This window comes from Silurus meridionalis, chromosome 9 (assembly GCF_014805685.1).
Source record: "Silurus meridionalis isolate SWU-2019-XX chromosome 9, ASM1480568v1, whole genome shotgun sequence".
Classification (NCBI taxonomy): domain Eukaryota; kingdom Metazoa; phylum Chordata; class Actinopteri; order Siluriformes; family Siluridae; genus Silurus; species Silurus meridionalis.
Window position 1 is genome coordinate 13,619,066 of NC_060892.1, and position 14,948 is coordinate 13,634,013.

General features: G+C 36.9%; 1 protein-coding gene across 1 annotated transcript in view; it reads right to left on the bottom strand.

Moving 5' to 3' along the window:
• The window catches only part of LOC124391261 (A disintegrin and metalloproteinase with thrombospondin motifs 7), a 56,611-nt gene that overhangs the window by 22,836 nt on the left and 18,827 nt on the right, over nt 1-14,948 (bottom strand). Inside the window, exons 10-16 of the mRNA XM_046857731.1 lie at nt 13,099-13,191; nt 12,758-12,903; nt 11,580-11,749; nt 10,401-10,534; nt 8,047-8,167; nt 7,677-7,921; nt 5,839-5,986 (exon numbers count right to left, since the gene is read on the bottom strand). Coding sequence (XP_046713687.1) covers nt 5,839-5,986; nt 7,677-7,921; nt 8,047-8,167; nt 10,401-10,534; nt 11,580-11,749; nt 12,758-12,903; nt 13,099-13,191 — 1,057 coding nt within the window. The remainder of the gene's footprint in view (nt 1-5,838; nt 5,987-7,676; nt 7,922-8,046; nt 8,168-10,400; nt 10,535-11,579; nt 11,750-12,757; nt 12,904-13,098; nt 13,192-14,948) is intronic.

Here is a 14,948-nt window from a genome sequence, read left to right on the forward strand (position 1 = left end):
AAGAGCATGTCCCTATAATGCCTTTCATCAAACTAAAGCAGTGGCCATATTCTTCGTTGTTTCTTGTGCAGTAAGGTCAGACTTAATAAGTTCAGCACACAACTAATGAGGAGATTTATCCAGTAGGGAATTACTGAATTATAGATAACAGAAACTGAATATATAAAGAACAAAAGTCTGTATTTGAAAAAAGGATATGAAGTGAAAGAGGTGAGATAAGCTTTGATGATTTTAGCATAAAATCTAGCAAGATACTAATTGGGTGCTCATAGCTTTCTATTACATAGTAATTTCCCACTGAAAAATAAGAGGCATCATTTTAACACTAAACTTTTCTTGGCAAAACAAATACAAAACTTCTGAGTTTCACATCTTTTTGTGAAGATGCGCCACCACTCGATCTCAATGGCTCTTATGTAATATCAAACATAATTGCTTGTTCTTTCACTCATATGATTGCTAACACAAATGCCACAAAGCAAACTCAACAAATAATCTATGTGCTAGATGGACCACTTTAAACCTTTTTTGCAGATGCTCAAGTGTCCACCACGTGAGGCTACTGCGATAGACATAAATAAGGAGCTGAAGGGCATGGCTATTGGCTGGCTATAGTAGCAGTAATCTTACAACTCCACTGTGAAAAAAGACTACATGAGGAAATAACATAATGTCTTTGTCGGGTACTAATTAAAGCTCAAGCCACAGTAAAGACAAATAAAAGTGCAATATTCTTACAATTATTCTTTGGGGATTAAGTTGCTATTTTTATTTTTTACATTTGATGTTAAATCTGAATTGATCTGAAGTCAGAAAGAAGTTACAGCATGCTATTATAGGAAATTTAATTCATAACAAGGTGGTGTGGCTACAAATTACTTTATAATGGCTGGATGTTGGGTTTTTGGGAGATTAGAAGTGCTTTCTGATAGTAAACTATGAATGCTAGCACTCTTACACTGTCAGTGTTGTAGCGGTCTGTTTGTGTGTAACTCTTCATTCTGTAAAAAGAAAAAAAAAAGTTCTTCATTCTGGTGGCTATCTTGTACCTTGCCCTGAGGTAAAGCATAATGTAGCAGCAGCACCTGCGAGGGTTGTGCAAAGGCAGAATTCACCATTGAGAACATATACAATTACATACAGACCAATGTGTGTGAGTGCTTCAGGACTGTAGCTTGAAACTTTCATGACATTTTCCACAATTATAGAAAGAGCTTAAAGTCTATTTCGGATTTAACTGCTTGGTCTGACCAATCCAAGGCTTGATTACAAATTGTTGTACAACATGGAAGGTTTGCGAAACCATCACACTATGTCCATGTACGCATTGTGGAAGCCATCCAAACATTGTTTCCACATTAAGTATGTTGCATGCCTGAAACCTTTCCAGGCAACCTCAGCTGTGAGCTTGGTACAATATCACTAACTCTGTGTGAAGTTTGAAATGTTTTTAAGGATGCAATGCAATGATTTGGGATGAGTTGCATCCATTGTGGTGTATTACGTATGCAAAATGAAATCTTCCTCCAAATCTCTGACTGTTCTGTTAATGAATATTGTTGGGAAAGCCGTGTTTGAATATATTTAACTCAACATGACATGCTAATCATTTTTGTTTAATTATTTAATCATAACATCCTCAGCGTTGCAGCTATAATAGATCAGGTGATAATTAGCTTATAAAACACTGGCACAGCTTTTTCTCAAATATCATAGCTCTTATTTATTCAACCACTTAAACTCAATTTCCTGTTAATCATTCAACAACTCTCATATCATCCAGCTTGTCAATTCTCTTGCCAGAAAAGCCTCTTTCCATTAAATACCTGTCTTTTTTGATGATCGGAATGAAACGGAAATAAATAATTAAATAAATAAATAAATCCCACAAGTGTCTTAAATTACAATGAACCCAGCTGTACCTTTTGTGACATCTCACCACAGCAAGACAGCTTCAAATCAGCAACTGCACCCAATGCAATTTATTCAGAACATGACAAGACAATTAAAAAACTTCTCAAAAACCACAGGAAATTACGCCACATTTTCTTGCATATTTAGTCAAACCTCATTATAGTAAGAGAGTCAGAGTTCAAGCACTGCACTTGTCATTTCTTTTTTTCTATTTGAGAAATTTACTGTGCTTTTATATCATAAAAATAAGAGCCACGTGTAGATACAGGATCTTTCTTTTTTTAAACTTTATTATTGAAATAATGAACATAACTAACTCCAGCACCCAGACTCGCTGCGCTGTTCATTTAAAGACAAGCTGCAACTGTTGCCAACCAATAACAGGAAAGTAGAGTCATAACGTCAAGTATTTAATTTGAGAGTAATTTCTAGTTTCAGATTCAGCAGATTCAATGGCCAATTAAAATGAATTAGCAAACAAATTTTTATTTAAAATTCATTTGTTAACTTTTGTCCAGATTGATCTGAAGATGACATACAAGATGTATTTCTGTTTTTGAAATTAAATATAAAATGGTGCAAAATATAAATTTGTGGAACTTGACATGATAGGTGTAAACATTTAACTTGACCCACAAAATCCAATTTTTGGACACAAGGTTCAAATGTTATGAACATAAAATTACATTACAAATACAAAACTCCAAACTAGGCACAAATTTAACCTGATAGTGAAATTAGTCTGTTGGCAGTATTTGGTGGAAATTCTTTTCAGAATGCTCCTTAGACCCTGTCTAATCAGTGTGCCAATTTTACCTGATGGCACTATGGGATGCTATAAAAGTATAACAATACTAATCTATAAATACATGATAAATTGATCTATTGTTACACAAGGTTATACTATAATTATACTGCTTCCCATATCAGTTCTCTGTTGAAGATCCAGTGTCTAAGAATTACTTTTCTTGCTATATACAGCATCCTGTTTAATTCTGAATTATGTTTACTTGATATGTGTAATAATTTATACATTTAAGAGGAGATATCTGCATTACATCATGAAGCCATCAACTTGCATCACTCTTCAGAAGTTCTAATCATTTGCACATCCAAAACACATACAGCACACCTGGAAAGTATTCACAAAGCTTCACTTTTTCCACATTTTGTTATGTTACAGCCTTATCTTTCCAAAAAAGATTAAATTCATTATTATTTCCATTATTTTATAAACAATACCCCATATTGACAAAATAAAAAACGTTTGTTTAATATATTTGCAACTTTATTACATATTTCACACATAAAACGAAAATCATGCACATAAGTATTCACAGACACTCAAAATTTAACTCAGGTGCATCCTGTTTTCACTGATCATCCTTAAAATGTTTCTACAACTTGATTGGAGTCCACTGGTGGTAAATTCAGTTGATTGGACATGATTTAGAAAGGCACACACCTGTCTATATAAGGTCCCTGTCAGAAAATCACGGGACATGATGCAAGGCCAGATTATTCTGTCAGAAACTCATGGGGGACTGGGTGAGTGAGCACTGGGAGGAAGGACCCAAATGCAGGATTCACACAGGGGTACAAAAAAAACCAGGCTTTAATTAAAAGGCAACTGTGCAATGAAGCAAGGCAAAAACACAGTCCAAAAAATGCTTGGCAGGCACGAAAATCCTGTGGCATGAGGAAAGTCGAGTGCCAGCGGCGGACACAGCGGGACTTGAGGCGAACTGCCACCGTTTAGAAAGCCTTGGAGATTAGGAGAGGCCGGATGAAGCATGGAGTGAGCCTCCAGGTGGATGCCCCAAGCACTTTGTAGCCGATGTGATGAGGTGGCGTGACACCCTCTGCGGAGGTCTGAGGCAGAGCGACGCCCTCAGCAAAACCCAGGGGCCAGGCAAACACCTTGGAGAAACCCGGGGGAGGAGCAACGTAGTCAGAGCTCAGGGGAACGGAGAGACACCCGTTTTAGTAGGTTATATAAAACCATTTGGTTTGACAGGCAAACAGAACAAAAGGGGCAGTGGAAGAAAACCAAATCCAAAAACGGACCAGAGTTCAAACCAGAAGCAGAGCAGAAACCGGAAGTGCGCATCACATACCTGGAAGATCCTGACGGTCGCACAGTTAGCAGTGCATGTTAGAGCACAAACCAAGCCATGAAAACCAAGAAATTGTCTGTAGACCTCCGAGACAGAATTGTATCGAGGCACAGATATGAGGACGGGTACAGAAAAATTTCTGCAGCATTAAAGGTCTATATGTGCACAGTGGCCTCCATCATCCATAAATGAAAGAAGTTTGGAACCACCAGAAGTCTTTCTTTAGCTGGCCGCTTGGCCAAACTGAGCGAACGGGGGAAAAGGTCCTTAGTCAGGAAGGTGACCAAAGACCCGATGGTCACACTGAAAGAGCTCCAGCGTTTATCTGTGAAGAGAGGAGAACCTTTCAAAAGAACAACTATCTCTGCAGCACTCCACCAATCAGGCCTATATGGTATAGTGACCAGACAGAAGCCAATTCTCTGTAAAAGGCAAATGACAGCCCACAAGGAGTTTGCCAAAAGGTACCTGAAGGAATCTCAGACCATGAAAAACAAAGATTGAATTCTTTAGCCTGAATGCCAAGCATCATGTCTTGAGGAAGCCAGGCACCGCTCATCCCCTGGCCAATGCCATTCCTACAGTGAAGCATGGTGGTGGCAGCATCATGCTGTTTTTCAGTGGCAAGAACTGGGAGACTAGTCAGGATCGAGGGAAAGATGAATTCTGTGAATACTTATTTACGTGATTTTTTTCATTTTTTTTATAAATGAATTTTCAAATATTTCAAACATATTTTCACGCTGTAAAGTTTGAGGAAAATAATGACTTGAATATTTTGGAATAAGGCTATAACATTAATTGTGGAAAAACTGAAGCGCTGTGAATACTTCCAGATGCACTGTATAATTATGCAGCACTGTTCTAACAATATACTGGACATATCTTTTAGTTCAGTGATTGCCATCTGTTAATTCATATGTATCCTCATGTTCAGTCACCATTTTCTAAGATGATTATTTTCAGGCTGGTAACAGGTGAAACATGGCAATTTAAAAAAAATCATCTCAGATTGCAATAATCAATAAAAATCTGTCAGACTAGGAGATGCAACTCACACACAGGGGGGGATTTTAATTATCCGAATGGGCAGATTACAGTAAATCGATTTAAGCATGCTGTCAAATTATACAGAATTTATCAGATATCCTCCAGTAAGCCTCTAAACTTTACTAACCAAACCCTGTGTGCAAATAGCATGGGTATGTCTGAGCAGTGCTTAAGCCCAGATCAGCTATCACAATATCAGACATCCTACAATCCCAAAAGTCACAGGAGTCTGCCGCATATTGAAAGCGATTCCCACGTCCCAGAAAATTAAATACAATTCCCTGGAAATCTATGTTTTTGAGAGTGAACAAATAATTTACAATAGTAAATAGGCTATAGAAAAAAGCAAGTTTGTAACCCAATTAGTCTCTCTTTCTGCTAACTAGACCTATCAGTTTTCTCTGTGGGTATGCTTTATAGTCTCTCACTCTCACGAGTCAGTTCATCCATCAGTTCAGTGTACCACTGTTGTAATTTTGTGAACTGTAACACTATGGTAGTGTACAAAAAAGCATGTTGAGGTGAGTTTAACAGGTGTCGTTAATTTATTAGCATAGCTAGTTGGCATGATGCATAGGAACTACTATATACTATATAGTTCTTTATGATGAGGCTGAGCTCCCTTTACATTCGCTTAATTTCGTAAAAGAATGTAAAGGTATTACCCTGAAATGAGTTTTTGCCTAGTGGGATTTCTGGAATATGATATTTCTGCCTACATTTTGGTTGCATGAGAACACTGGGTTAAATATGATACCTGTTCCACATGTGGTGCTGCATTCCGTCCATGCGCCACGTTTCCACTGGAAATCAGAAGCAGAACTTCCATTATGGGACTCAGTCAGTACATTTCTACTGATGGTGTACTGGTACCTCACACCCGGGTTAGTCTCCTGAAAGAGCAGCTGGAAAACAGAGATGCTAAATTACGCTTCACGTCAAGCCAAACCACACGCAAGCACACACAAACACAGGCCTCAACCCTACACAAAACCAGGACAATGTAAACACCAGGCATTCCTGCTCCTCCACATGGTGCGGAGGAGGACTGGGAGACAATCCTGCTTCAGGCTCATGCAGCCAGATAATATCCCTGAGTGAAAACTGTAATTCATATTAATGTGAGTGACAAATAGGTTCTCCATCCAGACAGTTGCATGCTATTTTCTTTAGATAATGTTCTGAGAAAAAAACATTCTTGATTGACGATCAAGTGTCACACAAGAGGTTCAAAACAAACCACTCCAACATGCTGGGATCTTAAAAACCCATTAATTGTCTGAAAGTACACAAGGGGAGCTAATCTAAAGCACTCGGTATCCCTGAGCATGCAGGGAAGAAGCAGGGATAATTACTGTGGTGCCAGGGCTCATCTCATACAAAGACCCTCTCTACGACACACACACACTGACACACACTGATACACACTGACACACACTGACACACACACACACACACACACACACACACACACACACACACACACACACACACACACACACACACACAGACTGCTTGCCAAGCTTTTACGGATACCTCCTCTGTGTGAGGAAGCCCTTTAAGTCATGGTCCCTGATCATCTCTCTCCTGTCTGGCGTGCAGCTCTAATGAATACTGTCGGCACTTTCATGTGGCTGGAACTCAGGCTCTGGCTTAAAAATGTAAGAATTTTTTGCAACTTATCTCTTCCCTGTAACTCAGAAATGTATATTGTACTACAATTCAAGGGATTCATACTTGGAAAATGTAAATCTACTAAGATTATTCATACTGTTTTGTAGATTCTGCAAATATCATACAAAAAAAGCTATATGGCAAAAAATCCAATAGAACACTAATACGCTGTGGCAGTTCAGTTATTTATTCTGCTAAACAACATAGCTACCAACACTGCTAGAATGGTAAAAGGCAACACAAATCAAAACCCATGTATGTACTGTAGACTTTTACAAAACAGCAGTCAGCAACAGTATACAGTAAACCGAGAAGCCTGCCTATGAAATAATACATGTGGTATCTTTTTACATTTTTTTGGAGTAAACAAACTATACATAAGCAAAATATAAATATGTAAAAGTCCGAATTTTACTTAAGGTTGTAAAATAAAAATGTTAAAAAGATACTTACCTTGATCTTATAATACTTTAAAAGGTATAATGCATCAAATATGCTTTCATAGAGTTATTGAACAAACACATTGCAAACATTCAATGATTTATAAGACAAGCACATGTTTTTTTTTTTTCTGGGTAAAAGCTCAAGTTAAAGCCTGGCATTTGACATGTGTAATAATTTCAGCGCAAGAAATTGTGAAATTATATGGATGTCCCTTCGAGAACAGCTGATTGATATTATTGAAAGATAGAATATTATACATATAAAATAAAATATTAAACTTTTAACATGAAACATAAAAAGATAAAATAATAAACGTATAATTAGAGAAACTGTCTTTAACTAAACTATTAGACATTACATTTTAAGAAATAAGCTTTACAAGATATATGATTTAATATTTCAATATGGTTGAACTTAGATCCTCTATAATTCAAAACACCTGTTAACCAGGTCAAAAATGCACATTCTTTTAAATACCTGAATCCAAACAGGCTCCATGGTTGGTCCTGGAGAGGTCAGGTTCTCCTGCTGGCCTGTTCTCTCATACATAAACACCGTCCCTGCTGCTTTGTACTCTCCAGTCCACTGAATTGTCCAGTCACCATTTAGAAAATACTTTTCTGGGTTGTTGCTGCGTAAAGCCAGAAAGTTACCAGCTTCGGCCACCTCCTCGATGCGTATGTCCCGTGCTCCTTCTGGAATTAAGCCAATGTCTACATAGCCTGAGACAAAAAACACAACACAAATTTATTTTTAAATCCTTAGTACTAAAAGAATGTTAAAGGCCAGCAACAGAAAGTGTTTTCTCACAACTTGAGGCTTTATTCAGCAATTCAAAAGGTCATACCCAGGCCTTCACTCTTCTCAAAGGTCTTCTTCACGGTTTCACAAGTGGATCCGTTGCCATGGCAAACTCCACAATGGTCCTCAGCTGCATTGGATTCGATCTCATAATCACAGCCAATACTCTACAGCACAGGTCAATCGTAGCACATTTATAAAGAGTATTTAGAAACCATTGTCCATTGCTATGTTATAATAAAATAATAACATAATAAAATTAAAACAAAGTTCTCTGGTGTCTTTAAATAATGATAATAAACAATACCAAAAAGAAATAAACTTGGATAAAGTAACGGTAAATAAATTTTAAATGCTGATTCTGTTTACATTAATATTACTATTTTATTGTATTCATTTATTATAAGGCCCATTTTTTATTGAAATTACAGCCTGTTCTTGCTTTAAAGTATTAAAGCCGGAAGTTTACCTAAGGTGTCCTGTTGCAGCTTAAATGAGATAACAATAGTTTATATACCGTATTTTCCGGACTATAAGCCGCTACTTTTTTCCCACATTTTGAACCCCGCGGCTTAAACAACGAAGCGGCTAATTTATGAATTTTTCCTGGGTTTTTCCCGGTTTCACAAACTTCAAGCCAAAAAACTGAGCGACATAACATTAGACCAAAGAAATTTTTCGAACGGAAACGAAAAAACGCACCTCACCTGTGTTCTGAGCTGCATGGCTTCGGGAGAAAAGCTTTTACCGGGTGATTTTTAAACGCACAACGATGCCAAAAGATAAACTCCCGAGAGAAATAGTTGTGAAAGGAAGGAGGAAGACAGTGAACAATGACTTTCTTGGTAGGCTAATGTTTAGATACAAGCCGTTGTCATGGTTAAGGGAGAGCTCACTACTCCAGTTGCAACAGAAATCATATAAGCACAGACAGGTTTCAAAAACTCGTGCTTTTTTATTTTTCTTGGCAACAGTGTTAAGGGTTAGTCAAAGAAACTTAGAAATCAGCATCAGAAAATAATAAGGACATAATCCTCGTCTTGAACACACGCAGTAATAGCGGAAAAATGCAGTGGCATGCTATTCCCAAAATACCGCTATGCTTCTAAAGAAAGCGCAACATATTTTACCCGTTACATCGTGTGTAACGTGTCTTTCGTCAAATCCTGTGTAAAGTTTATTAGTGTAGACTTATAGACAGGTGCGGCTTATTTATGTTAAAAATAAAAATATTTGTAAAATTCAGTGGTTGTGGCTTATTTATGGGTGCGCTTTATAGTCCGGAAATTACGGTAATGGGGAATTTAGGTTGATGTTGGAGTTCTGATTATGAGTTTAAATTGGTCATGGGTTCAAATTCCAACACCACCAAGGTGCCACTGCTGGGCCCTTGAGCATGGCCCTTAACCCTCATCTGTTCAGTTGTATAAATGAGATCATTCTAAATCACTCTGGATAAGTCATCTGACAAATGAAAAGAAAAAATATTAATTACCTTAATAAAGCATTAAATAAATATGTTTGTTTTAGGTATTACAACTGAAATACAGACATCTTAGAATTAGCACCTGTTGAATTCCTGGCTCATCAGCATTTGAGTCAATTAACTCAATCAAAAAAAAAAAGAATTCTAGCATATAACCTTTATGCATCTTTAAGAATGTTTGCATTATTTCTGAAGCTGTCTTTATATGCACACTACACTTGACAGACCAAAGTGGAAAGCCAACAGCTGACAAATGTTTAGGAGTGCTATTTAAGTGCAAACCAATTTTGAACTTGCCCACAGTCATGCTTCTCAGCAGTTCAGGCATGTTTGCACTCTCAAATAAGCAACCCTCGATTGTAGAAAAATTGAGTGCCTGAATAAGGCAATGGCACATCACTACACATTGCGCCAGCAAAAGATATTGTTCCCCTGTGCAGATGTGCATTGCCAAGATATGTCAAAGGTCCATGATAAAACACCAATAAAAATGTACACTATGACGTAAGTCCTGGGCTCATACTATAGCCCCTGTCCAAGGAAAACACAATTCAATTGACACTGGGTTTTCAAACCAAAGCATAGAATTCTTTGGACAGATTTCTAACAAGGGTGTGAATTTCAAATCTTACACTTTATCAACTGAGTCTGAGAAGCATGAGTGCTAAGTTGAACAAAAGGATGAAGGTCTGAACAAAAGACTAGATAAAAACGGCACAAGATATGCATATGAATAAGATGTTTAAAAAAAACAAAGCTAACAGCACAATAGGCTGAAAAATTGTATGCACAGAACATGAGCAAGATGGGCTTACATAAGGGCACTGAAAAACTCTTTCACAATGGTTATTTATTGCTTTGCTCCCAGTCCTTTAGTTACTCAATGAGTTTCCAAACTTGAATGTTCCACTGACCTTACAGATTCCATTAATGCACACATCTCGACTCTGGCTTCCCTCATAGCACCGGGTTCCATCAATTACTGCGTCCACCATCTTATCTGAGAAATACTCGTTCATCGGGCGGCAGTGCAGTTCACATGGATTTACTGAAAAGGTGAGATAAGTTGTGATTTCTGTTGTACTACTCTTGTAGGCTAAAACTTGAGAAGTGCAGTAACAGTAACATAAAATTCCTTTGGATAAAATAAGAAGTTTTGCCTGTATTTCATATTGTAGAACATCATGGTTTTCAACAACCTTCATAAATTTTTATGGGTTGGAGCCATGTCATGGGTTGTCTACTATGAGAAGTGGTTTCAGAATCCAAAGCCACAGTGCTCAAGTCGAGTCCAGAGACACAAGGTCTAGAACTGTAGAATCACAACTAAGTTCAGAGTCTCAAACTATAAAGTTCTAGTTCACTCCATAGTACATATTCTAGTATTTTAAGCTGAGCCCAGAGTACTTTTACCATGTCCTAAATCCCTGCATCTAAAAAGTCCAGAGTCCATAAATCTACAGTTCAGTCTTAGACCAGAGTCCACATTTGTTGCATTATTTTTATTGAAATGCATGTTTCAAATGACTGAACTGAGTGTATCTGGATTTTTTTATATATTTAATATGATTGCAACATGTTTTTTTTAAAGCCTTGAATAAAACATAACTCCACATTCTCATCCAAACCGAGGCTCAATCCCAGCAAACATTATCACTGCATTACTACTGCACTGATCTACCATACGCATCGTATTGTGTTAATTTAATACCATATGGTAATGGTTCCTTGCCAGGATTCATAACGTATTTGGTTTTCATTAATACTGATCAGGCTCACTCTACACAGTTCATTCTAGTACTTAGAAATGTCTAATATACCTGATTTATACAATATCTGATATTTTTCTGCATGCATTCTGAGGCACTTGAGTCATAGGTCAACATTAATAAGTTGGTAAATTAGGGAGTCAGCAGCTCTTCACATTTTCCCTGCAAATGGCAGCAATATGAAATATGAAATTGTAAGCACAGGTTGTCATTTTATAATATAAATATACATCATCCTGCCAATAACGTCCCTAATAAAATCTTGTTGTTTAGGCTTGAAATTTTTTTTATTAAGCACAAAACATGCATGTACATAATGCTCACTTCGGTTATTGACGTGCACCCACTGGTACAATTTGCCCTTATAAGGGACACTGTTGAACTTGCTGCACTGAATGGATCTGAAGCTAGGCTGGCTTTGTGCACATGGCTCGTGGTTACAGATCCTATATCTGCGGCGCTCCCCAAGGCAGTATCTCCCTCCATTCTTCGGGCTGAGGCACACAGAAAAAAAAAAGTCTCAATGTTTTTGAGATTGTGGTGTACTTGCGATAAACAAAATATATGACATTAGTAGAAGGAGTGCTACTGAAAATAAAAGCTGTTTTCAGACAGTACATGCAATTTCTTATCATGTGAGATGCGTATAGATTTTGTCATCTTCCAAACAGATGCTACATAAACTGTCATCACTGATTTCTTTCTTCATATTAAAAGTCACTGATACAGTTGGTGGGCCATGTTTTACAAACAAAATGCAAAATACAAATCTTTTTCTATCCTTTAATATTCTAAAACATCTTGTTTGGTGAAACCCATCCGATTTTAAGAGAAATTATCATCAAATTATGCATATATTATGCATATGCATATAGTATTATCCCCCACTAATGCCAATGCATTACAGTGAAAATAAACAGAAACATCTGAACAAATCAACACACATGCATACACATAATCTTATCAGTTGAGAAATGACAAGTTAGGAAAAAAAATGCAAACTATTTAACCTCCCGATCTCCTATGCCACACAGTCTGTCATAGGGAGCACAATATAAAAACAACAGGTCTAAGCCAAAAGATTTAAAAGCGAAATGGTTTAATTTTAATATTTACATCTGTTTATATACTTATTGGTTAGGAGTGTCATGTGACGAGGTAAAAAGTCAATAACACTAGCAACACTAGCACTAGAGTTATGTATTGACCAAAAAATGTGTTGTGTTAAGCATATCAAAGCTATTTATTTATAATTTTGTCATTTTCATTTTATATTACAAAAAGTATTTTTTATAAAAAAAGAACATGCACACTTAACCAGCTTTAATGACAAACTTTGCTTTATCACTTGTTTAAAAGTTTTTTAAAGTTTTAAATAAAATCTACTTGTTTAGGAAGACAAATAAAAAAGCTAGCGAAATTAATTTGTATCCAAACCTTTAACTTTTAGTAATAGATCGCTCTGTACATGAGTTTCTCGTATATAAGCATGACTCACGTACGTAGGATTAACACAGTCTCTTTGCGAGTTTTGCACTCCAGCGCCACATGTCCTGGTACAGGATGACCACTCGCTCCATGGCTCCCATCCACCATGCACATTCTCCGGCTGATATCCAGCTGATACACACTCACCATTCAAACACCACTGACAAAAGCAAAACAAAAAACACCACCACTCCATACAGTCAGCCAAGACAGCAACATAGGCCATGCAGGAGGAAGTACAACAAAACCTGACCACAGCTGTTGAGCATAGCATTCTGTTTACATCATGAGAGAAAAAGAAGTAAAGCAGAAATCATATTCATGCTGGGAAAAGAAAACACATTCAGGGGCTTACTTTGCCTTCACCACACTTGGTGCCATCCACTGCTCCGTCCAGTTTTGAGTGGCATGCTGAGGCCACGGTGCACCACAGAGTGCTGCAGACGTTCTACACAAAGCAAGCAAAAATAGTAAGTTCATAATCAATATATACTGAAGGAGTTTAGTGTGACTCTAGCTTAGTGTGTAAATAAGGCATTCCGAAAAGTATAAAATACACATAATGCCTTGTGATAGGTACGCTGTAGTGTGGGACAAGAAACTTTTTTTTTGCATTGTTGATGCAAAATTTAAAGTTAAGTATAACTGAGATTCTGCAGCTCACTGTAAATTGTAGTATCTGTTAAAGATGATTATGATCTGGCTACAAATTAAAACTATTCTGGCAGATATTAAAAACTAGTGCAAGTTTACTAATGTAAGAAAAATCTTTACTTATTCACTAAAAGCAGTAGCAATGACTTACATACAGATTAATAGCTGTTATTCATTCTTGATGCAGGCAGTTTTTAAAACTGGTTGTGCATAGATAAAACCTTTATTAAAGTGTGTATATAAATGAGTCACTGAGTTTCTATACCAGAGTCATTATTTCTTGCATCTGAGACTCCCCCATCTGTCATTGCAGCTTAAGCATTTACAAGAGCTTATCAGTGAAATTGGTACATTGCGGATAGCCTAGTTACTCACATAGACAAATACACTTTGACATGGATAGTACTTTTGTGCAGCTGAATTAGGCAGAGGATCCTACTGTTTTGTTTCCAAGGAGGCATAAACACCAGGTAGAGTAATATCGTTTGATGTATTATGTTTCCTCATTCCACTCCGAAATTGAATGTCAAGCTGCAAGGATTCTCAGTTGAATTAGGCCACAGGGGGCAATGCAATGTTCTGATGACAGCACTCACATTTGGTCAATACCCCTGTTAGCTTCTCATATCTATGTTTCAATTAAAGAAAATGCTCTTTTATCATCCACCAGTCCTCTGTTCACCTTTACAGCATACTCTTTTATAAGGTATGCCAGGATAACACGGAGTAACAGACCACGAAAATGGGCCTTGAAAATGGACCAAAATATCCCTTGTCATTTGTTAGAATCAGAATCAGAGAGTTTCATTGCCAAGTGTGCACAAAGTCATAAAAGGAATGTGTTTTGGTAACAGAAGCTTCTGAGTACAAACATTAAAAAAAATATAATAAGAAGAAAGGAAGATTCATACACAAGATCTTATATACAGATATGTGTACTGTAAGTCGTACATAGAGACTGTGGCAGTGTGTGCATTGTGATATATAACAAATAGAAAAAGAATACACTGTATATTACACTTGTTTCAATTTTGCACTTCAATGTGTTTACATATAGTGCACATGATTTGTTTACCAGCATGATTTTAAGTGTTCATGAGATAATGTTCTTGTGTCTTGTATTTCTGTGGCTTGGTAGCACTGATCATGAGCAGCATAGAGGCTTGTAAAGGTGGTAAGCCAGCTGTGTGATGTCCTTGATGTTTTGTAATGCTGGTTTCCTCATTATGGTAATGTACACTTTATGAATAGTTGGCAGTAAAGCACCAAAAATCTTCCTCGTGATATAGTCAACATCTGTCTCCAATTTCAAGTCCTGAGAGATGGTAAATCCTAAGGAATTCTTCTGAAGTCCACTATCACCCTGATGGTTTCAGCTTACCAGATATTATTGACAGTGAGTTAGGATGTTAAAATTAAATTAATTAATGAATAGATTGCTTTTATAACATTTGGAATATAACCTTCTAATGAAATATCAAACAAATCTTTGCTTTTAAAGTTTATCTCAAATGCAAATTGATTGATGTGCACAAATATGCAAATACCTAT